The sequence below is a fragment of the Trachypithecus francoisi genome, unplaced genomic scaffold (assembly GCF_009764315.1).
Source record: "Trachypithecus francoisi isolate TF-2019V2 unplaced genomic scaffold, Tfra_2.0 Lachesis_group3, whole genome shotgun sequence".
Taxonomy (NCBI): domain Eukaryota; kingdom Metazoa; phylum Chordata; class Mammalia; order Primates; family Cercopithecidae; genus Trachypithecus; species Trachypithecus francoisi.
The window spans coordinates 87,700,865-87,725,891 of NW_022681468.1; the positions used below are offsets into that span (position 1 = coordinate 87,700,865).

At 43.7% G+C, this 25,027-nt stretch overlaps 1 protein-coding gene across 3 annotated transcripts in view; it reads right to left on the bottom strand.

Annotated features, from left to right (window-relative positions):
* The window catches only part of LRRK1 (leucine rich repeat kinase 1), a 147,831-nt gene that overhangs the window by 52,104 nt on the left and 70,700 nt on the right, over positions 1–25,027 (bottom strand). For all 3 annotated transcript variants that reach the window (XM_033188820.1, XM_033188819.1, XM_033188822.1), the window contains 4 exons: positions 4,354–4,580; positions 2,853–2,980; positions 2,595–2,758; positions 1,280–1,417 (listed from right to left, as the gene is read on the bottom strand). In XM_033188820.1, coding sequence (XP_033044711.1) covers positions 1,280–1,417; positions 2,595–2,758; positions 2,853–2,980; positions 4,354–4,580 — 657 coding nt within the window. The remainder of the gene's footprint in view (positions 1–1,279; positions 1,418–2,594; positions 2,759–2,852; positions 2,981–4,353; positions 4,581–25,027) is intronic.

The following is a 25,027-nucleotide window of genomic DNA, read 5'->3' on the forward strand; positions in this document are numbered from 1 at the left end:
CATGTTATCTCCCTGCTTGAGGACATCCCCACAGCCACCAGCTATCCCACCCACAACCAGGGTGACCTCAGGAGGGCCACAGGCTGTTTGCTGCCCCACATTAAATTCTCTCCTCCTGGTGCTTCTGTCTCCTTCCTTGTTGAAGGGGCTCACGCCACCATCAGAACCACTGCAACCAGCCCCCACCTGCTGAAGTTCTATGGAGACCCTGCCATGTGCCAGGCCTCAGGGCCCTCCCAGTCTCCCACATACCCATCCACCCCTTCCCAGTGTGGAGAAAAAGACCTCGAGCAGACACATTCCCACAGGCCCACGCTGAAGCGCTGGACAAGGCTCTGCCTCTCCTGATTTGCTGCTTCTGGGCTTTGGGGGAAGCCAAAAAACCAAGCCTGTTAGTTGTTGGTGTGAAATACGAGAAGACAGACTCAGAACAGGGGCCCAAGGGCTGTGGACAAGGACTGAAGGCTAGGAGTACCCTGAGAAGAGTAGGATGTGGGACCCCCCCCAAGGGCACCCCCGCATGACTCTTTTCTTCTGAGAAGCGAAAAGTCCCGTCCCCGGGTCCCTGACTTTGCCCTGTGCTTGTCAGGAGCCTAGGACATGACAGCCCCTCCTCTCCGAGGATACACATGCTGAAGGGGCCTTCGCTGCCTTGCGGGGGTCGCCGCACACAGGAGGCTGCACCGGGCCTTGGAGGAGTGCCCATGGGGGCCCTGGCAGTGGCCTGGCAGCACCGGGGGCTGAAGCCTGTGCAGGGTGGCCTGGGCACTCTGCCTGGGGGTCCACCACAGGGCCCTGGTGAGACTGTCCTGATGCCTTTAGCAGGCACTGATGGGGCCCCTTCTGGGGTTGGCCCTGAGCTCCAAGCAATGAGTGTGATCCACGGCCTGTCTGCCTAAGGACCAGCCAACCACCTAAAACCACCTAAAGTGAGAAAGCACCCCTATTCTGGGTAGGCACACAGGGTTCTGTGGCAAGGCCCTTCCTGGAGCTCTCAGTGTCCACTCAGCCTCATACATGGGCAGGCCATGGACTTAAAGAAAGTCCCGAGGGATACGAACCATAACCCCACCACCACTTAACATAGCTGCTTCTGCTGTCCATATTCTGCCCTCATCATTGTTCATGGCCATGCGTATTTTTGATAGCTGAACTTTTTCTTCACCTTTTCCCCTTACATTTGTCTCAGAAGCTCAGGGAAAACACATCCATTTCACTGCAACATGGAGCAATTTTTTCTCAAAAGCTGAAAATGAGAAAAAAGGGCTATTAGGCTTACATCGAGTTGGAAGAGTCCCAGGGGAACTTCTTTGAGTGAGTTTTCTGAGAAATCCACATCCTTCAGGTGATTTTTCCAAAAGACAGCCATTTTGTCTGGCAGACATTCCAGGGCGTTTCTGGAAGCTTTACAACATTTCTAAGAGATTGACGAGAGAAAAAAAAAATGTATCTTAGTTAGCTCTTTAAATGCAGTGGTGCCTGTGAGACTGTTTCCAAATTTGATGTTAAAAATGGACCATTACAATAATATCCTGTAATGAAGATGACTGAGTGTTATCGGAAGGCTGCACACCCTCACTGTCCCTGTCCTCCCACCCCTGCTCCAAGGAAGGGACAGGAATGGGGTTTCCTGGGGGAGCTCATGGTCTTTTTCCCTCATCATTCCAGAACATCCGGCCCATTGTCCTTGAAAATAATGGAACAACTCAGGACCACACGGGAGTGAGAAGCTGGTTTCCCCTACACAAATGACCAAACTAGGAATGTTAATGTCAGTGATGACATTTACTGTGGGTTTAAAACCAACAGCCATAACACACATACAAGGGTGCGCGTGCACACACACACACACACACACACACACACTGTCTTTATGCTGTTCCATCTGTTTTAACAAGCAAAATTCCCCAGAGGCAAAAATACCATTTAATCAGAGGTGCTGTGATTGATGATTTCTTACTCTGTCTTTTTTTTTTTTTTTTGAGATGGAGTCTCGCTCTGTCGCCAGACTGGAGTGCAGTGGTTCAATCTTGGCTCACTGCAACCTCTGCCTCCCTGGTTCAAGCAGTTCCCCTCCCTCAGCCTCCTGAGTAGCTAGGACTACAGGTATGCACCACCACGCCCAGATAATTTTTTTTTTTTGTATTTTTGTAGAGATGGAGTTTCACTATGCTGGCCAGGATGGTCTTGATCTCCTGACCTCGTGATCCACCCGCCTCCCAAAGTGCTGGGATTATAGGCGTGAGTCATTGTGCCCAGTCTGATTTCTTACTCTCATGTGATAGTTGTCCCAAAAAAACTGAACCCTCCTTTTTCAGGCATGACTAGTCCAGTGCCAGGGTACAAGCTGTCCCTGGGTAAAGTTCTGTGGGTGTTGCTGGGTGGCTCTTGAACCCAGAGCCAGGCAGGCTGGCTTTCAGTGAGTCACTTGCCTAGGACACTATGTGTGACAGTGCTACAATGTGGGAACCAGGTGCTGCTACCTGGCTTCGCTGCGGAGCAGATGAACTGACATAATGCACCTGAGGGCTCTCTGAGGCTAGCTGAGATGCAGAGTTGACTGTGGCTTTCATGACTTTTGGTGTGATACTCACCAAAGGGCAGGCCCAGGGATCTGGAAACACCTTCAGGTTGTTTCTGGAGACATTCAGAGAATTGAGGGACTTGAAAGAGTGAAGGAACAGGGCAGGGAGTTCTGTCAATTTATTGTCAGATATATCAAGTTCCTGTAGCTTTCGTAAACCGATCCAGTTAGTGGCTTAAAAAAAAGACACAAAGTATGAATTAGTAAAAATATCTCTAACCAAGAAGAAAATGACTAATTTACTCAGGTCATTGATGAGAAAACATACCATTTTCTTCTTCAAACAATTTTTCTAAACAATTTTTTGAAGCTGTCAGTTTTTGAAGTTTTGAGAGGTGCAAGAATCCAGGAGGGAGGTGGGACAACTTGTTGCTGGAAATGTCAATTTCAAGTAGCCTGGGATGGAGAAGAAGGAAGGCAGGTATCAGAAGAAAGAGGGAAAACACCAAATTTACATATTTTTCTATAAACCAAGGGATGATTTTTTTTTTCTTTTTCTCCCTGTGCAAGGTTAAAGAGTGTGCATTGAAAATGTAGTGCATATGATTTTTAATTCATTTGAAGAAATCTTACTGTATCCTGTGTAGGTAAAGACAAATCTTTCATTGGTGGGCCCTGGCCCCGCTGACCAATAGGGATTCTAATCCTTTGCATGCATGTAATAGCAAAATGAGTGGGTTCCCTGAAAGCTGCTGAGACCACAGAGCCAGACTTTTAACCTTCTGGACCTGTCCATCTGGCCCAGGTGAAGGGCCCCACTTGGACGGCACTTGCTCATTAAGTTCTGGTGTGCAGGCTTCCTTCCCTTTCTCACTTGGGAGTCCCATGGGTTACTTCCTACCCCAAGCTCTTTCCAACATTCTTGACTCTGACTTCACTTAGAGCCTTCGTTTTAAAAATCAATTCAACCCCTTTATGGAATGAGGACTTGCAGTTATGTGTCCTGAAGAAAGTAGGCTGGGTGCGGTGGCTCATGCCTGTAATCTCAGCACTTTGGGAGGCCGAGGCAGGCGGATCACGAGGTCAGGAGGTCGAGACCATCCTGGCCAACATGGTGAAACCCCGTCTCTACTACAAATACAAAAATTAGCTGGGTGTGGTGGCGCATGCCTGTAATCCCAGCTACTCGGGAGGCTGAGACAGGAGAATCGCTTGAACCAGTGAGTTGGAGGTTGCAGTGAGCCAAGATAGCGCCACTGCACTCCAGCCGGGCAACAGAGTGAAACTCCATCTCAAAAAAATAAAAATAAATAAATAAATCAACTAAGGTCCTTCCTCTTTCCGTGCAAGCTCAGGGGTAAGGCTCAGGTCTCCCCTCAAGGCCTCCAGAAGAAGCAAGCCTGGACTGCCCACACTGTCCACCTGCTGCCTGATTCCTGCGGAGTTAACCTTTTCTCTGAGGCCCTTCCCACTTTCCCTGGAAAGTAGAGTAAAAGTTGGTGCCTCAGAGCCCCAGTGCATCCACCAGCACAGGAAGGTTTGGCTGCCCTCATCTGATTCCTGGGCGGGACCGAGACGAGCATCTCAGGGAAACATTTGCACGTCCACAGGTGAGCTGTGTAAACCTGGGCCAGACAAATGATCTCTCTAAACCTCTCTCTGTTTTAACCTGAAAAGGAGGCTTGCCGAAGGGCAGGCAAAACTCCTTCTCCTATTTTAGCCAGAACATTCTTTCCCCCAAACCACAAAATACAACCCGGGAGCATGTGCAGGAGCACAACGGTGACAATGGGGTCACATACGGCTCCGTTCACACCCCGGGGAGCCACCTGGAACAGATTATTTCATCCGATGACTGCACACCAGGCAGCTCCCCCAGGTGGTTGTCCGAGAGGTTCAGCTTCCGGAGGTTGATGAGGCCCCAGGGGATAACCGAGGGGAGGGTCGCCAGGCAGTTGGCAGAAAGGTCGAGCTCCGTGATCTGGCAGGAGATGTCTATGAGCCAGTCTAGGTCTACCCAGGGCAATCTGAGATGGGACCATTTCACACGGAGCGCCTGGTGGTGGAGAGAAGGGAAAAGAACATGTGGAGGGTGAGTTCAGGGCCCACAGGGGCTTGGAATAAAGCAAGGGTTAATGCAAATGCACGTCTGTGTGCTTGCTCCAGCCAGTGTCCCAAGAGGCCTGCACATGTCCTTCTCGGCCCCCAGCACCTGCCATGGTGTTGGGCGCAGAAGAGCTACCTGTTCCTATCTGCACCTGCATCTTACAGGCAATCTGTGCACAGCTCCTGCAAGTCACCCTCCAACCTCCAGAGGGAGCTGGTGGGCGTGGGCTCAGTGCCACCCCTTAAGAGGCGGCTCACGGGGAAGGGTGGAAGCGCAGCAGAAATTGCTCACGTACAGAGGAGACCACTGAAGCTTACAGGCGCCTCCCCCAGACTGGAGAATAAGGCTGAACACCCAAACCCAAGTCTCTGACCTCCCTTCAAGGCTCCCTTTCCTGTGATTAGAGGAGCTGCTGCCTGCAGCTGCCTGCACCGTGCCAGGGTGCTTGGTGGACGGGCTGCTTCCAGAGTGAGCCTGATATACAAACAGACGATGGCCACACAATATATAAAAAATAGAACTCTGACCCACAACCTACAGTGATCTGCCTAGGAAACCAACCTCTTTATTGATAGTAAATAGCCCAGGAAGCCAGTCTCCTGTAAGACAGAGGTGCAAGAAGCAAGCAGCTGCTGCTGCTGCTTCCTTTTTTTTTTTTTTTGAGATGGAGTCTTGTTCTGTTGCCCTGACTGGAGTGCAGTGGTGAGATCTCGGCTCACTGCAACCTCTGCTTCCCGGGTTCAAGCAATTCTCCTGCCTCAGCCTCCTCAGTAGCTGGGACTGCAGGCGTGCACCACCACTCACGGCTAATTTTTGTATTTTTAGTAGAGACAGTGTTTCACCATGTTGGTCAGACTCAGGCTGGTCTCGAACTCCTTACCTCAGGCAATCCACCCACCTTGGCCTCCCAAAGTGCTGCAATTACAGGCATGAGCCACTTCTTATCTCTAGTAACAACTCAGGAAGCTAAACCATCATTTCCGTAAAAGTCAGTCTAAAATGGCCAGGACTTGGTTAATAACTGACAGATTCTCTAATTTTTCTCCTCACTTTCCGTTTAGGACCAACCCGAGAGAGCCAACTTTGCTCGCCTACCAATCCCATAGGAATCCTGCCCAGCCTGCAGCGAGCCCCCCAGCTTCCCCACACCAACAGCCTCCAGGCAGAACGCACCGGAGGCCTTCCCTTTGTCCCACTAGAAAGCTCCCACTCCTCTGCCAGCCTGTGGGTCTCTGCCACATGCAAGTGATGGTGGCTGACGCCCTTGCTGTTGAAGTCCTGCTAGATAAATTGCCTTTGCTCCTCTCATTGCTCATTGGTCTTCCTTTATTTGCACAAGAGGGAGTCAGAAGGGCCAGCGGTTTGCTGGCGTGAGGTGGTCAAAGGGACCTGGTGAAATATATCGGAGCGGGACTTTTCTCTTTCTTCTTGATTATCGAAGAATATTGGGCTCAGTCAGGTTTCTGGGGAGAGGAAATCTGCTTTTGGGTCTGTTTCTTCGAAGCAACTGGAAATCCGTATTGGAAAATTAGAGGAGCAGAAATATAAACAAAAATTAGTGTTTCGCAAATAGGAAAATGTAATAAGCAGAGGCTGCGGGAAAGGTCCCAACAACGTGGGATAAACTCCTCTCAAAAATTGGCGGCAGTTGACAGGCATCCTTATTTGGTCACTAGATGGCGATGAGCGCCTGTCTTTAGATCCCCCTTCCCCACCTCCCGGAGTTTGGAAAGACTACACCCTCTCAAAGCTCCCGTCTTTGAACCAGGAGAATGAAGCGCTCTCTCTCTCTCTCTCTCTTCTCTCTCTCTCTCTCTCTCTCTCTCTCTCTCTCTCTCTCTCCTCTCTCTCTCTCTCTCTCCTCTCTCTCTCTCTCTCTCTCTCTCTCTCTGTCGTGCGCGCGCGCTCTCTCTGTCGCGCGCGCGCTCTCTCTCTCTCTCTGTTCACATGGATGAAAACAGACGGGCAGCACTGGATCTAAGGTCAGGAGAGTAGATTCTGAGCTGATTTTTTAAGACCAGTCACTCAATTGCCCTGGGCCTGTTTCATTGTTACTGTTTTACTCCCTACATTTTTTTATTTTGAAAAATTTTTAAACTTCAGAAAAGTTGCACTAGGTCACATTGCACTCTCCACCTCGACTCACTGATTGTTAAAACACTGTCACATGGGCTTTTGCTTCTCTCTCTCCACATAAATACACACGCTTTTTATATTTTGATGAACCATTTGCCAGTAAATGATTATTGTGCTGCTTCACCTGTGAATACTTCAGCATGTATCCCTGAAGAATTATAATATTTTTATACATGACAGCCATATAATTATCATTTTCAGTAAGTGTAATATCAATATAATATTAAGTTCACAGCCCATGTTCAAATAGTCTCATCTATCCCAGAAATGTGGTTTATAACTATTTTGTGTCCTGATCCAGGACCCCATCACAATTGCATGACATTGCAATCCCACACTGTGTTACATTGTCATGTTACTTTACTTTTCTTTTATCTAGAAGAGTCTCCACACTTTTAATGTCTTTTTTTTTTTTTTTTTTTACATCGTCATTGCATTAAGTCCCGGAACTTTTAGCCTCTTCATCAGGGGGCAGATGCTGGTGTGTTTCACTGCCTGTCTTACAGAATATCCCATAATCTGAATTTACTCAATTTTTTCCCAAAGTTTAGATTAAAGTTAGCTATTTTGGGCAACAACCTTAGAGTCCAGTTGAGTGGTTCCCACCGAATCCCACCCGGAGCACCTGATGTCAGGTATTCATGCTACAGATGGTGCCCTGTTTGGTCTCTTGGTTAAGGTGGTGTCTGTCAGTCCCTCCTTTGTAAAGGTTAACATTACACCCTTTATGATTAGTAAACAATCTGTGGTGTGATATTCTGAGATTATGTGACTATTCTGTGTTTCTACATCCTTTTGCCCAGTGGGTTTAGCATCCTTTGCTGATCCTGGCCTGAATCAATTAGTACAATGGTGGTTGCAAAGAGGAAGTTTTGCTAAAGCTACCTTTCTTTCTACATATATTACCTGGCATTCTTCCGTACAGAAAAGCATTGCCTCCTCACCTCTTTAAGTATCACTATGGACACATGGATTCTTTTTTTCCCAAGTATCATTATTTTTTGATGCCCAAGTCATCCCCAATTTGTCCGGGGGAGCTCCATTTTAGGTGAGAGAGTGCCCCCTGTGTTCCTGTGACATATAGTTATCAGTTTTGGGGTACCTCCTTGCTTCCTGGCAAAACAAGATCTTCCAGTCTCCTCTTGTACTTTCTAAGCCCAGACTTTGATTCCTTTTAGCAAAAATTGGTATTTAGAAACCAAGATCTGGGTGTGAGGTGTGTTCATCACTGCTGGACTGTCACTGCTTCTCAGCCCATTGATGGGACACAGCTCTGTATTTAACATGAGTGCATTCTGATGCCTGCAATTCAACACAGCAAAGTGGGTTTTTTTTCTAATCTTTCCATAATCCACAATTCACGACTGTATCACTCTTCATTCCATTATCATTGGTTTTAATCTGTTAAATAAGTGGCTTGGATTAGATGATGCCTAGGTCAATTCTGGTCCCAATATATTTTCTGGCGGTCATCTTGCAAAGTACAGTGGCCTTCCATGAGGAGTCTTTGGATAAGCATGACAGTCAACCCAGCAACAGGCTGACAGGAAGGTCACCATGTGGACTTTGCAATGCCAAGTCAAAAAAGGTTCCACAGGGCCTGTATGCCTCTCCTTCCTGGATTCACAGAGACACACCCAGGTCTCAGGGGCAAGGGCCAGACAGCTGAACATGGAATAAAGGTGTTAAGATTGCAATCCAACCCTCTCCACTCGCTCTGCATGGCCATTATGGTCATTCAATATTGAATGGTTTGTACCCAAAATGAAATGGCAGCCAAAGGCAAGATGCAGAGGAGGCTGGTTATGGTTTTGGTTTTGACAACACATCTTAAGCGTCTATTGAAAATCTTTAAATAAAACTCTGAGGACCATCATAAAATAAACAAAGCAACAGGAAATAATCAAAGTATTACTATAACATGCCCCAATTACGGTACAAATCCCTTGGGGAAGGGCTTAGGTGTGACTGTCCTTACAATGGCAGCCTCCCTCTCAACACCTCTTCCATATCCCCTGAGCTGGGGCTGGAGCCCTGAACTGCAGAAGGAGCAGGGGCTCGGCCTCAGGCTGCTTAACCAACTCCACGTGAACTCTGAGCAAGTCGCAGTGGAGGTGAGCACTTCCTTGGGCTCTGTCCAGCTTGAGATCCCATGTGTTAACCTCCCCACTGATCTGTGTGGCACTGACTCAGCCCACATTTCTTTTGCTGCGGCAGACAGCATGGCCAACCAGAACCCAGACTGTACACTCCACAGTACAGAGCCCTGCCTGGCTGCCTCTGCAGCTCAACCTCATACCCACTATGTAGCAGAAACTAAATCAGTGTTTGTGAGCTGAAGAGATTCAAGTCACCAAGACCTGCAAGCCATCCACTCTGTGCACTTCTTACCAGATCAATCATCCTGAAATATCAAAGTCTGCTCACGACCTTTCAGCTTTCCCTAGCCCACTCAGCCTTTAGCAGAACATCCAAAGTCCTTCCTTTGCAGCCTCTCAGCCCCCTAGTTGGCTCCCACCCACTTTTTCAACTTTATGTCTTCCTGCCTTTCATAGCTTGTCCCTGCCCAACCAGAGCAGCCTCTGATTTATAGTGATGCCTTTTGCCTTCCTGCAGGCAATGATTTGTGGGGTTAATTTATTCTGGATAAAAGAAATTAGGGGAGGGGGCACACTCCCAGAGCAGGGGAATTCAAGGCCAAGGAAAAGCTACCAATCGAAGTGCAGAAACTGCATGTTCATAAATAAACTGCAGGGCTCACAAAGTAGGCCCAACATTGACATTTGTAGGAAGGTTTTGGGGCTACAAGGGTGTAGCCTTGCTGTTGGTAACTGACTGGCCCATGTGCTCAAGGGGCTGCCGGGGTGCTCTGGGGCTGCAGACCTCCCCTGCCTCCCTATTGGAATGTGAGTTATCATGGTGACCAAAGGGGCCAAAATGGGAGGACAACGTGGGAAGTACAAGGTGGGCCGGGCCTGGAGCTGAGAGGGTGATATGGTTTGGCTGTGTCCCCACCCAAATCTCATCTTGAATGAGATAGAGAATTATGGGTAGCTCCCATAATTCCTATGTGTTGTGGGGGGCACCTGGTGGAAGATAATTAAATCATGGGGCAGTTTCCCCCATACTGTTCTCGTGATAGTGAATAAGTCTCAGGAGATCTGATGGTTTTATAAGGGGAAGCTCCTTTCTCTTGCCTCTCATTCTGTCTCTTGCCTGCTGACATGTAAGACGTGCCTTTCACCTTCTGCCATGATTGTGAGGCCTCCCCAGCCATGTGGAACTGTGAGTCCATTACACCTCTTTTTCTTTATAAATTGCCCAGTCTCAAGTATGTCTTTATCAGCAGTGTAAAAACAGACTAACACAGAAGGTCTTTGCATACACCTCTTAGAGTGGACCTCCTTTCTCCTCTTGGAGAAAGCAGATGTTGCCTGTTCCCAGAGCTCTTTCTAGGCTTATGCCCACGCATTTCTGCAGGACTGATATCCAATCAACTCAAGCCAGGAAGGAAGTGGTAAAAAGCAGTGGTAGTAGTGTGAGGTCAGTAAAGCGGCCGAGATTCTGCAGATGAGGCTGGTCTCTGTTCACACTGTGTGCTGTAAGCATGATGAAGGAGAAACACAACCCTTTCCACCTCTGCGCCCTACTCCATTTACTCTTTCCTGGAATTCACAGTCCCTTCCCTCTCATCCAAATCCCATTCCTGCTGCAAGCCCCAGGTCAGGGATCCCCATCCTCTCCTGAACAAGTGCACATGTTACTATGCTGTAACAGGGATGCTGCCTTGATCTTGTGTCCGTACGTTCAGCAACACTTTCTTGAGTATTGCTGTGTGTAAACCATTCTGCCAGGCACTGGGGTGGATAAGAAGATGCAGAGGCTGCAGACAGAACTGATACTCAAGTAGTTTATGGTTCAGAGGGAAGAGGCGTGCCTATGTGTGTGTGGGGGGTGTGCATGCCTTTGTGCAGGGTGTGCATGGTTGTGCATGTGTGCCCATCTGGCTGCCCTAACTCAAAGGTCTCCTGACCTTCATGGTCTCAAACAGCACGTGATGCTGACCACCCAGCCAAGAAAGAACACTTGTAGGGAAACCTCCTGTGCTTCCTCTGGGGGTATTGCTTTATCAGAAGAAAATCATCAATAAGAAATAAGTGGCTGTGTGTACCACTGATTCCCCTCAACATGAGAAAGAGGAGAAAGCAGATGTCACCCGTTCCCAGAGCTCTTTCTAGGCATATACCCACTGTGTTTCTGCAGGACCTCTGATAAACTCAAGCTGGGAGGGAAGTGGTAAAAAGCAGAAGTCTGCAAAAATATTGACATTTGGAAAATAGACATGTTGGAAATGGTTTCTGGGCTGGATGGACATTGAAAAACCTGTACAATTTCTACCTGGTCTGGGGCTAGTCTGAAAACTGATTTACAAAAGTTATTTTCTTTTTTAAGCACAGACATTATAGGGTGCCCAGGTGTCCACAAAGTGACAGAGAGAAATGAGAAAAAACGCACAGTTAGAAAAGATGTCTAGGGCTGGGCGCGGTGGCTCATGCCTGTAATCCTAGCACTTTGGGAGGCCGAGGCAGGCAGATCTCTTGAGATCAGGAGTTCAGGACCAGTCTGGATAACGTGGTGAAGCCCTGTCTCTACTAAAAATATGAAAAATTAACTGGGTGTGGTGGTGCACACCTGTAGTCCCAGCTGCTTGGGTGGCTGAGGCAGAAGAATCACTTGAACCTGGGAAGTGGAAGTTGTAGTGAGCTGAGATTGCACCACTGCACTCCAACCTGGGTGACAGAGCCAGATTCCATCTCAAAATAAAAAAATAAAAAAATAAAAAGATGTTCATACACTTGACATTAAAACCTAGCTCTTCCATCCCTGGAGCCCTCATTAGTCCTCATTATTTATTTGTGTTTAGTCCGGGCAGAATCACAATAAACAAGATTCTGAGAGAGCGAAGCCAGCACTTATATAATCCTATCCATGAAGGCTAAACTACAAAATCAATGACAGCTGGTTAAGGAGAAGCCAACAATTCAACACAGCAGTGGTTAAGCTCCACCCACTCTATCACAGACAGAGAGAGGATGTGTTCATGTTGGTTTTTCAAGCATGAGCCCTTTAAATCTCAGTCCAAGTAAAAGGAAGTACCACTTTCCCCAGAAGGCGCAGTCCTATGATTTCAGAAACTTGTTCTTCATGGCAGTAGTAGTGACTTGGGTGGCTTTCAAGAAGGATTAGGTGTATTTAAGGGCAACTGGTTGATTCTAGACTGATGTGTAAGAAGGGCCTCCTCATCCGGTGATGGAAGCTGCCATTCAGGAGGGTACTAGACACCTTTACATGATGCTTCCTGGAGATGTTAGCCATAAAATTGCCACAGTGAATGAAGCACTGCCCCACAATGACATCTCTTATGTTTTTATATCAGTGCAAACCTATTAGTTGAAGAAAAAAATTGTTTAGTGAAGAGTTGGCATCTACAAAGCTTTTAGCCTGGTTTGAGCCTCAGCAGATGTGGCTGGCACCCCAGCCCAGAGCAGACTCAGAAAAGGATTTCTGGTGCTGGTGACGTATGCACACAGGTGTGCCCCTGTATGATTCTGTGGGGTCAAGAGCAGCTTTGCCAGAGTGATGTTGTAACGTTAGCTACTTACTAGGTCTCACTGAACCCACAAGCAGAATTCATAGCTCTTCCCATGTCTCCAGCTCCTTGTTCCTGTCAGTTGGTCAGTATTTTGCTTTTGGCTCATGGGTAAGAATCTTCCCCCCTAGAAACTGTAGATCCTTTCAGAGCACAGAATATGGCTCAGTGACAAAAGGGCACGCCACAATAAAATGCAAGTAATAGGTATCTATTCAATGAAGACACACATATTACAATGGGGGGAAATACACAAAAAGGTCTTGAACTTGTCAATTCTTGGCCCATACAAACCCAAGTCTTTCTTTCTGCAGTTAAGCAAAAGATTCCTGGGACGGTGCCTTCTTGTTGAACCAGCCAGTAAGACAAGAGCCACATTCTGATATGCAGAAGTAACAACAAGAACAACTGAACAACCAAAGGAGCTGCAAAAATCAATGAGCCTAATCTGAAATGAAGAGACTCACTCAAAGGCCTGGAGAACATGCCAAAAGACGCCCTGAAAACAAAGATGCTCAGAGCAGCAGGCCCAGAAATGACATCTGAAGGCTCATCCCAGGTTATCTGCATGATGCCAATGATTACAGTAGAGAAGAGATGATGGCTGCAGAGAGGGTCTGTGCACTGATGCCCACAAGCTGAAGGTAAATTTCAAGGCTACAAATGTCCTCTGGGAACCCAGACCATCAGAACGGGCCCTGAGCGACAGGGATTCAGTGACAGAGAATCGGCAACACTGGAGACAGCAGCTCTGTCCCAGCATCCTTGTGCCTGTAAAGGCCACAACAGAACCAAAATGAACTGTGCCTCATCTCTGCTCCCAGGAGAAATACTCACTGTGGGTTTTCTAAACACCTACTTCTCAAGTCTCTGCACTCTGGTGGAGACAAGCTCTTAAGGAGAAAGGAGGCATTTAAAACGGGAGGATGAGAAGGACACTGTACCTTGACTGTCCGTCTACCTGGTGTCTAAGGTGGCCCATGGCAGGTGGATCCAGGCCAAGGGCAATGAAGCGAAGGCGGCAAGGATGGTGTGATGGGTGGCAGTGTGTCCCAACAAAAAGATATGCTGAAGTCCTAAAGTCCTGTACCATGGAATGTGATTTTAATCAAAAACAGAGGTCATCTAGCCAAAATGAGGTTATTGTGGGGGCTATCATCCAATATGACTGGTGTTCTTATGAAAAAGGAGAAATTTGAACATAGAGGCAGACAATGGGAAGACAATGTGAAGACACAAGGAGAAGTTAGCAGATGACTGGAGAGATGTGGCCACAAGCCGAGGAGCGTCGGGGACCACCAGTAGTCCCCAGCAGCTGGGAGGGGCAGGGAAAGACCCTCCCTCAGGGCTTCCAGGAGAAGCTGACCCTTCCAACACCTTGACCGTGAACTGCTGGCCTCCAGGAGTGTGAGAGAATAAATTTCTGTTGTGTTAAGCACCTGGTTTTGGGTGCTTTGTTACAGCAGGTCTAGGAATTCAGATGGTAATGAGTCAAGGGAGGAGAGGGGAGGTTGGGGACATTCCATTGACACAGATTATGGTCACAATCACACAGATTACAAAAGGAAAGGCAAGGAACAGACTCTTAGAAAGCCAAAAGCATTCTGTTGAGATAAATAGATTAGAAATTTAATTTTAAGGGAAATGACAATGACAGAAAAATCAGCCATTAAATTTGGGGAAAGCCTGTGAGGACTCTATGGTGTAAATGGAAAATTTCAGAAAGGACTTGAGAATAACTACCACAGGGAGTAGGGAAAGGAGAGACAAGAAAATGGGGGGACAGTTTCCTTCTAATCTAAGAGGGGCTTACCCACTTAAATAAAAGACTAAATGAGAGAAAACAATGAAGTCAGTTTTGACAATAACATGTCTATTAAAAATATTGTAAATATCAGAATTAGTGGTTAGCTGCCAATATGTTTAAACAAAGAAAGGAAATATTACCATAGAAACCAGATAAGTGAGAAACCTAAGCACAAAAATAGCTTACAATGTACACTTCTGATCATATATTAAACAATCAACATGTAACATTCTGTATTAAACAATCAACATGTAACAATCTGTATTAAACAATCATTGTAACAATCTGTGGCTACAAGTCCAGACTCTAGGCAAACAATCTGAAAGTAGAAATGTAAGATTTACTTACCAAAATAACAATTATCAGTGACACAATTAGAGAAAAAGCAAACTTGTATGAAACAAACAAGGAAAATAAAGAATCAACTCCCAAAGGCTCCTAATTCAATATAATTTTTTCCCAGTCAAATATTTCAAATAACAAATAGTCCCTATGTTATGTAAGTGGTTCCTTAATACAGGACTCATTTCATTTTATGAGTCAAAACCAGTTACTTTGAAAGGGCCATTAAAATTCCAGCCCAATTACATATAAGTACATGGATACAAAGCTGCAACAAAATATTTAATCAGCTATAACTAAACTCAGAGATTTAAGTTCTCTGGCCAGGTAGGGTCTACACAAAGACAACAGTGCGGCAGTAATTTAGAGAGAAGTGCAGCACACTCTATCAGAGAAAGGGAAACAGAGCTCTTCTTTTAAGCAAGTGAATGCCAAAAGATGTGTTTAGTAAATTCATCACTTTTTCTTTGCTAAAATTCTTAAAAAATAGGTAGAGAGGTTTTTAAAACAAAAAGCAACATTGTACGTTTTTCTGTATTATTTCAGTCATTCCTTTTAAAAATAGGAAACTTACAAGAAATCTCCTGTCACTAGTTCCAACTTAGGAATTTTGCCAATAGCGATTTGAGAGAGGGGAAAAAAATGCAAGAAATAAAAATATGGTGTCTGCAGTTAACTAAGATACTTAACTTGCTTTTGAGAGAATCCTCAGTTTTCTCAACTTGTAAATAAAGACAAAACTTCCACCTCACAGGCTGTATAAGAGATTAAAATACAATATTTGGCAAAGTACTTTTTTAAAGCTATGAGGCCATATGTAAACAGAAGGGAAGATATTGCATACAAAAATTTCAACCATCCACCCGTTCATTCATCCATCCACCTATCCACCCACCCACCTGTTCATCCATGCAACCATGCAATCATCCACCTACCCATCTACCCACCCATCTATCCATCCATTCATCCATCCATCCATGCAACCATGTAACCATCAACCCACCCATCTACCCACCCATCTATCTATCCATCAATCTATCCATTCATCCATCTACCATCCTCCTATCCATCCATGCAACCATCCACTGACCCATCTATCTATCCATGCAACTATCCATCTATCCATCCATCCACACACCCACCCACCCATGCATTTTCTACCTACCCACCTATTCATTGTGTTCCAAGCCCTACACCAAGAGGAAAACACAGGGTGAGTAAAATTGGCCAAGGTTTCTGCTTTGAGGAAGCTTCCAGCTATGTGGAGAAATTGATTAAAGAAGAATGTCACCCAAACAGATAACACAAAACTTTGTTTAGTGCTTTGAATAAAACTGACAGGGAGCTCTGAGACATAGAAGGCTGGGATTGGGGTGAGTGACCACGCCTGAGGGTTAAAGAAGGCCTTCTTGAGGGTATTGTGTGGGGATCTGCAGGGTGTCCTGGGTCAAGGAGCAGCAGTGTGCTGAGTGCTGAGGAGGCAGGCTCACTTTTACCTGACAAGGTGTGGTCTGCTTGCGGGTACAGCATGGATGGTATAGCCTTTGCCTGCCACCAGATATATTGGCCTTTCTTTCTTTCTTTCTTTCTTTCTTTCTTTCTTTCTTTCTTTCTTTCTTTCTTTCTTTTTTGAGACAGAGTCTTGTTCTGTCATCCAGGCTGAAGTGCAATGGCACTATCTCGGCTCACTGCAATCCTGCCTCCCGGTTTCAAGTGATTCTCCTGTCTCAGTCCCACAGTAGCTGGGATTATGGGCATGCACCACCACACCCAGCTAATGTTTGTATTTTTAGTAGAGACGGGTTTCACCATGTTGGCCAGGCTGGTCTCAAACTCCTATCCTCAGGTGATCCACCACCTCGACCTCCCAATGTGCTGGGATTATAGGCATGAGCCACCACATCTAGCAGACATGTTGGTTTCTTTCCCCCATGTCTTCTTTCACAAACAGCAGTGCTTTGACCATGTTTGTGGCAATCACTATTGATTTCATTTGAATTATGTCCTAGAGGTATTCTTCAGAAAGGAAATACTGAATTCAGAAAGGAAATACTGAAGGAAAAACCCTCAGGAAGGCCTTCCTTAACCCTCAGGCGTGGTCACTCGCCCCAACCCCAGCCTTCTGTGTCTCAGAGCTCCCTGTCAGTTTTATTCAAAGCACTAAACAAAGTTTGGGGTTATCTGTTTGGGTGACATTCTTCTTTAATCAATTTCTCCACATGTTCACTGGGAGAAAAGAGGTTTATAGCTTTTGCCACATGATGCCAATTACTTTCCACACATATGGAACAAATTCACAGTGCCAGCAGCAAGACATTGGTGTGTCCGTTGCTCTACTGCTCTGCCAAATGTCTTACTCAGTGTGTATATTTATTTTTGCTAGTTTAATAGGTGTGTGACAGTACTTGCAAGTTGTTTTAATTTGAATTTCTGTAATTGCCAGTAATGTTGTATATGTTTCCGTGCCACGATTTACTGCCAGTGTTTTCTTACATGTAAATTAACTGTTCATTTTTCTCAAATTTTTACTTAGTGGAATCTGTGAGCAATGTGACAGCCAGGGCAAGAGTCTAGCCATCACTGCTGAGTCCCAAGCATCTAGCAGGTGATCTATAAACTTTGACTAAATTAAATTCAATCATCAACTGACATGGAATTGCATCAGTGATCTGCTTTGGATTTAACTGTTTGTCAGTTATTTTTTCCGAACTGTTTTCCATGTCTTTTCTTTTTAAAATTATGTTTTAGTATAAATAATTTTGCTTTAATGTTCATGTTATTTCTGATCATATATCTTCATATATGTTTAGAAATTGAAAGGCAATCATTTCCCTCTTAAAACTGGGATAAACATGCTTTTAAATATATATGTATCTATAGATATAAGATCTATAGATATTATATTAATAATATCTATAGATATGCATATTCTGATGAGTTTTCAGAGCTTAATGTTAACTTGTCTAGAATCCATTTGCATCGTAATGAACCTAAATCTCTGTACTGATATCCAACAGTTCTCACAGCCTTGGATAATGTTTCTTACTCTTATTCTCTTTCTTATTCTTTTCTCATTACGTCTTCTAGTTTGTCACTTAAGTTCAAATAATAGTTTTTCTGTTTCTGCCTGTCTAGCTTAATCATTTTTCTCTGTTGTTATCTAAATACAAGTGATTGATATGCTGGCTGCTTTGTAGGATGTCTTAAAATCCACCAGGACAGCATGAACACCGGACTGAAAAGCCATGTGCTGTTCCCATTCACTATTCTGCCATGTGACCCTGGCTACCCATTTTCGAGTTCTACGAAGCACTAACATACACATGGATAGCATCACATTTGTCTCCTGTTCCACAGGGAAAGCATATGGGCGAGGAGGAGGACAGGGGAAGCTTCAGTATTTGGAACCTAGAGAAAATGGGCATGTGTGGGACAATGGACTGAACTGCTCACCAGGGCACAAGAAAAGTGAAACTGGTGGAAGGATGCTGGGAACAGTCCAGGGTTTGCTTTCGTGATTCTCAGAGGGTAGGGAAAGGGCCCCCTCTTCTGTTCACACAAGCGATTGTTGAAAGGGCCAGGCCAAGAGGAGTCAGGGTCCATGCCCCAGCACTGGCTCTTACCATGGGGGCCTTGCTGGGCCAGGCTGAATTCTGGGAATGCCAGTGCCCACGTCTGGTCCTACAGTAGCACCACCCGCTGAGAAGAGGGTATGTGGCACCAGGGAAGTGGTGATGTGTGCGGAAGTGCTCTGCAATGCACAAAACTCTGGAATAACACCCTCTGCACCAAATATGAGGTCCTACTTAAGACAGGGATGTTCTCCAGAGGCCTCAGGAAAGGCCACCAGCCCCTGGCCATCAGGCACTGTCATGAGCACGCAGCCGTGGCTCAGCTGCCTCCATCAGCAGCTTGCATGGCCCCAGTAAAGAGCCTGCCTTAACTCTGAGGATGTGCAGCTGGGCTGCTTGCGCTCTGGCACTGACACACAAACATGAAGGGTGGGGCACCAGGAACTTGTAAGCTACATAAGGCGGAACTGATCCAAAAAGTAATAATAAATGTCCCTCTCTCTTTAGGTTAGCTGCCAGATTTGAAATCATTAGAGACTTTTAAAAGGAAATTAATAATTTCCCCGTTGGGTTGTTTGAAAGTTAATTTCAGGTCTGGTCTACTTCCCACATTTAAAACAGCCCCAGTGAGCCCTCAGCCTGGCTCTCTAACTGCTGAACAGGAACGAACATCGTGGTTATTCTGGGATCTGATTAGGCTTTTCCTGGCATTTCTGAGTTTTCTTTTTCCTTTCTGGGTGTGACAACATCAAAGCATTAAGCTATTTCTTATGGCAACACAGCTAAACATTGACACGATGTTCACCATGAACGTAGGCCGTCTTATTAGATGTTCAGGCAAAACTTCAGCAGCTTTAAGAGGAGCACTGCCCAGCCAGGCAAACAGTGTGGCCAGGTCTGACTTTACTTCATTTTTGTTCCTTAAAGAGTGTGTTCCAACAGTCCAGACCATACAGTGTGGCCTCTGGAACCTTCTTCAACCAAACACCAACAAAACCCAAGCAGCCAGCCACTGCCAATGGAAAACAAATGTGGTTTGTGTGCACTTTCTCCCTTTGCTGGCAGAGGTGGATTTGGGCTATGCTTGAGCTAGAAACATGCAGAGGGGTTGCTGTACCTGGATCGGCTGTGGCTTCCATGCAGGTAGCAAATTACATTAAAAATACTGACCAGCTGGTGGGTTAAGCAGAGCTCAACCACACAAAAAACACAATGGCACATGCATGATCTCCCTGAGACATCATCGTGTGGCCTGTGACTGCTTGTTGTACCAGGGCTGGAGTGACAACCTCCGTCACGTGTGCCCTGACAGAATTGTTACTTCAACAAGGTCACAGCCATGAGTGCCAGCAGTGCCAAAGGAGTTTTCAGGCCATGTATCATGTCAGTGAAGCACCCTTTTAATGCCTACCCTTGTGTAATATTCTGAACCAACCCAAACTCTCAGTTTAATCCCACTGGATACCTAGGAAGGTAGGAGCACTTACCTCTGGCTCCTGAGTCATGCTTCCTGACTGCTGGAACCCTCTGCCTGGACCCCTCTCTCCTCTCTTCTGCCAGCAGCACAGAAGGAAATTGCTGTTGCAGGTTGGAGATGATGGGGCAGCCAGGTACACCCACTCCAAAGTACTTGCTTTTGAAATTCACTTGAATGCTAAAAATACCATCTGCTTTGGGGAAGCTCAAGGGGTCCTTGTGACTCAGGTTGTGCTGAAATTTCATTTCCTCTTCTGATTCCACGCAACAGAGCCAATGAGAGGAAAAGCAACATTGCCTTTCCCTTGTCTTTTCATTCACAAAATGCAGTAATCACTTCCTCCATGCTCTATGCCAACCTTGGCATGTGTAAGAAGAGTTATCTCACAGAAAAGATCACAGGTAGAAGACAACAGCCTTTTCTGCTTTTACCCTTACACCAAGAAAATCGGAGTCACTGGCTCTTGACTTTGGGTGCACATTGGAATCATCTGGAGAATTTTTAAAACTCCTCATGCCAGGTGTCATCCCACAGATTCGGATTTAATCAGTGTAGGATGTGATCTGAGCGTCAGGATTTTAAAAAGTTCCCAGGGATTCTGACGTGCAGAGAATCATTAGTCTATGTGAAACCTAGGCAGTATAGTTCAGGAACTGAGAACTGGGGAAAGCCCTGCGTTCGGGAGTCTAAGCATCAATACTGTTTAGTATTTGTCATCCTTGGACAAATAACATAATGTCTTTATACCTCAATAATTTCATCTGTAAAACAGATACTATTCCCTGCAGTTCTTACTGAGGTCTTATGAGGACCTAACAAGGTAAGAAAGTGCTTGGAAAAATAACAAGGACTACATAGATGTAAGGGTTAGATGATCATTATTTCCTTTGGTGATGTGAGGCTAAGAGCAATATAACTAATATTTATTGAGCACTTATTATGTGCCAGGGCCTGTGCTAAGTGCACAGCTGCCCTCCATGGTGAAGATTATTGTTAACCCTATTTTATAACTGAGAAAACCAACCAAGGAATGAAAGGTAGAAATATACAGAAAGTACAATATCAGTATTCTTTAGAAACTAGGAAACCAGCAGGAATAAGGGAAGGGCAAAAAAGAAATAGTAATAAATTAAAGAGATGGAAAAATATATACTAATAGGACAGGTTCTACACAGATATGAAGTGGGTGGATTCCTCTTTCAAAAGAAACACACTCAGATGAGGTTAAAACCCAAATGCTGTTTACAAGAAATATACCTATGGTAAAGAGACAAACAAAAACCTGAACATAAATATCTGCGAAAACTTACGCAAGGTTGACACAAAGAAAAAGAGGGCAAAGTGGCCACGTGAAGAGAAAACAAACTCAATTTCAAGGATAGAGACATCAACAGGATTAAGGTGGCCATTTGATATAACCAAAATAGGTATTGATGAGTCATAAAGCCAGAAACCAGGTATGTCAAGCAAAACCTTGTAGAGACATAAGAAGAATGAGATTTAAAATACTAGCAGAAGTGGGAAATAAATATATGTATTTGTGTCGATGGATGTATGTACACTTGTACATCTCTGTATATCTGTATATCTCTACATCTATATTTCAGACTCTGATAAAGAAAGCCAGCACAAATAGGCAGCACATAAAGGGCTTAAATACTGTAATCAACAAGCTAAAATTAGAGAAAAGAAAGGAAGAAATAAATATTCAACTCAAGAAATAGGTAACATCTATTAGGCATTTGCCATGTGCCAGGCATTGTTATTAGGATGTTACAAATATTACTACATTTATTTGTCAAGCATCCCTCTGAGACAGGTATTTTATTGCTTTTCTCACTAAACCAAGACACAGAGGAAGACCCTGCAGCAGTGAAGCCTGGAGTCCAGATGAGAATCAGGAATTCTCATGCCAAGGCCTTGCTTTAACCTCAACACCATCAACAAAACACTCAAAAAAGAACATATGGTCAGGGCAGAGTGGCTCATGCCTGTGATGCCACCACTTTGGGAGGCCGAAGCAGGTGGATCACCTGAGGTCAAGACTAGCCTGACCAACATGGTGAAATCCCATCTGTACTAACAATACAAAAATTAGCTGGGCATGGCGGTGCATGCCTATAATCACTGCTACTCAGGAGGCTGAGGCAGGGGAATTGCTTGGACCTGGGAGACGGAGGTTACAGTGAGCTGAGACCATGCCATTGCTCTCCAGCCTGGGTGACAAGAGCGAAACTCCATCTCAAAGAACAAAAACAAAAATAAACAAACAAACAAAAAACCCAAAACAACCATATGAAGAGGGTTTTAATACAGACAGAAGTGAAAATTAATGAAATAATAAACAAAACAAGTAATTAGAAAAATCTATCACGTTCCTTGACAGTTCCTTGTGTTTTAACATAAATCTCTGGCTGATTTGATTAAGTTTGAAAGAGAAAAAGTAAAATTGTTCAACAGCATAAATGAAAAGAGTAATATAAGTATAGATATAGAAGAAAAGAATAAGAAAAATGTCAATGCAACATTATGATGGCAAATTAAAAAACCTAAAGGAAATGGATAATTTTCTACCAAAATATAATTTCCTGATTTGCATATAAGGGAAAGCAGACAATGTGAATTGACAAATGACTTCAAAAGGAATCAGAAAATAAAGATCTGCTTTATCTAATTAACCATTAACAACATATAATTCCTATGAGACTTCTCCAGTTAATAATAAGATGGGAAGTTCCCCAGGTTATTTTGTAAAGCTAGCATCATCTTATATAAAACCACATAAAAACATTAAAAATAGAAAATTTTAGATCAATTCACCTGTAAACACAGATGCAGAAACTGTAAATAAAATATCAACAGATCAATCCAGCAGTTAAAAAAAGACAATTAGCATTTATAGTAGGAGTTCAAGGTTGAGTCAACATCTATCATAATCATTTATTCAATTAATAAATTAAAGTAGAAAAGCTATATGAATACACTAATTGCTGCAAAAAGGGATTTGAAAAATTTAGCAATGTTTCCTAATACAAACTCAAAGCAAAAATGAATACATGGAAACTACCTAAATATAACAAGAACCTATTTGCTAACTGTGTAGAGCAAATGCTCATAAACTGGTGACACCAAGACATTTAAAATCAGGAATAAGATAGATATAACTGCTAGAATCATGATTATTCAACTTTTGAAATCGCTAAAGATACACAATAAGACATGGAATAATAAGTTGTACAAATATTAGAAGAGATAAACTTGTTTTGAAATTGCAGAATATGTGATCATATATCCAAAAGTATCAAGGAATTCTAGTGAAAACTACATTAGAGTGAACAAGAGAAGATGGGAAAGGAACTGGATAAAATAGAAATAAACAAAACAACTTTTCTCCATACCAGTAATATCAGGTTGGAATAGAAATGGAAAAGAGTTATATAAATATATAGATAGTTCATTAAAATGGTAGCAAAAACAATAAAAAAGTCACAAATAGACAAGACAGGTCCAGGACTTTTAGGAATAAAAGAAAAATATCTCATTAAAGAACGTAAAAGCTACAAAATAGAGTCACTGTGGGAAATCAGCAAAATAGAAAAACAAACGTCTGATAATAATTCAGTCAAGATATCTTTGGAAAAAACAAATGAACAGAAAACTTGCATTAACAGATTGTAAGACTTAAATGCAGTGCCTATAATCAAAACAATATGACATTTGCCAGAAACAGATTAATAGGCCAGTGAACCAGTACTGAGAATCCCAAAATGTATACAGATACAGGTACTGGGGAAAATGCCAATGGTGACATTTCAATTCAGAGGAAAAAGAAAACTTTATTTTAAAAATTATGCTAGAGTAACTGGCTATCTGGAAGAGATAAAAGTTAGCCACCTCCACCCTCTGCCACTTCCCTCATACAATACACACAAATAAATACCAGAAAGGTTAAAGCTTAAAATTTAAAAACTAAATGAATGAAAACATTACAAGGAACTCCAGGAGAATACTGAAATAAAATTAGAGTGAAAGTGGCCTTCTTGTATAACTACATACCAGAAAGGAAAAGATGAACATATTGAATTATGTATTATTTTATCTTTGCTATCACAAAAGACAACAAAAAAAGAAAAATAATGGATTGGGAAAAATATTGGCAACATTTATGATAAACAAAGTCTTAAAAATCTCTAATGTTCAAAAAAAAAAAACCCTCCAAAGTGAGAAAAAAAGACAAACAATCCTTTAGAAAAAATAATCAACTAACATTAACAGGCAGTTCACATAAAGGGAATGCAGATTAATAATATAACATGGAAATTAAAACAAGGAGATATTATTTTTGTCTATCACACTAATGAAAATTAATAGGCTCCAGGATGCCTAATGCTGGCTGAGGTGTGGAGGCAGAGAATCCCATATATTGTTGGTGAAAGTGTGAATCACCAGAGTGTTTGTGGGCAGTGTTTCCAAAGCAGTCCACTTTTAGGACTGTGCTCTACATAGGCAAACATACTATAGCAAATAAGGTTATATTGCAAGAGGAAAAAAAAAAAGAAATATTTCAAATGTTCACCAATAGGAGGAGAGCTATGTCAACTAAGCTACATTGGCTCTATGTATTTAAAGAATGTACCTAAAAGAATGAGTTGTAGCCACACTAACTGATCTAGAGGAAGTTTATGATAGAGTACTACATTTAAAAAGCCAAGTTGAAGATAATGTAAATAATGCAATACTATTTTTGTTATTAAAATGGGAAATTAAAACTAAACCCTATATAGGTTTATAAATGTTTATGTAGCATTGCATATAGAAGGATGTGAAACGATCCCTACCAGGTTGTTAAATTATTTACTTCAAGGGCAGAAGATTCATAATTTTTATTACCACTGTCAATTGTGATCACTTGTTATAACAATCATATATGACTTTAGTAATTTTAAAATTTAACACCTAAAAATTTAAAAAAGAAATATGTTAAATATGATATATTTAACCAATTTTTGAAAAAAATCAAGAAAACAAAAGCAAAAACAACAAAAAAAACTTTGGGAGGGGGATGAAGCCCAGATGTCCCCTTCAAAACTCATGATAAAATGTAATTGCTGTTGTGAAGATATTAAGGGGTGGGACCATTAAGAGGTGATTAGGCCAAGAAGGCCCCACCGTCATAAATGGATTAATGTTGTTATGTTATTTTGAGGGTGGGTTGTTATAAAAGTGAGTTCTTCCCTCTCAGTCTGTTGGTCTCTTGCCCTTCACGTTCTGTCATGGGATACCACTGCATGAAGGCCCTCACCGGATACCAGCACTTTTGCCATGGGATACCACTGCATGAAGGCCCTCACCGGATACCAGCACTTTTGCCATGGGATACCACTGCATGAAGGCCCTCACCAGACACCAGCA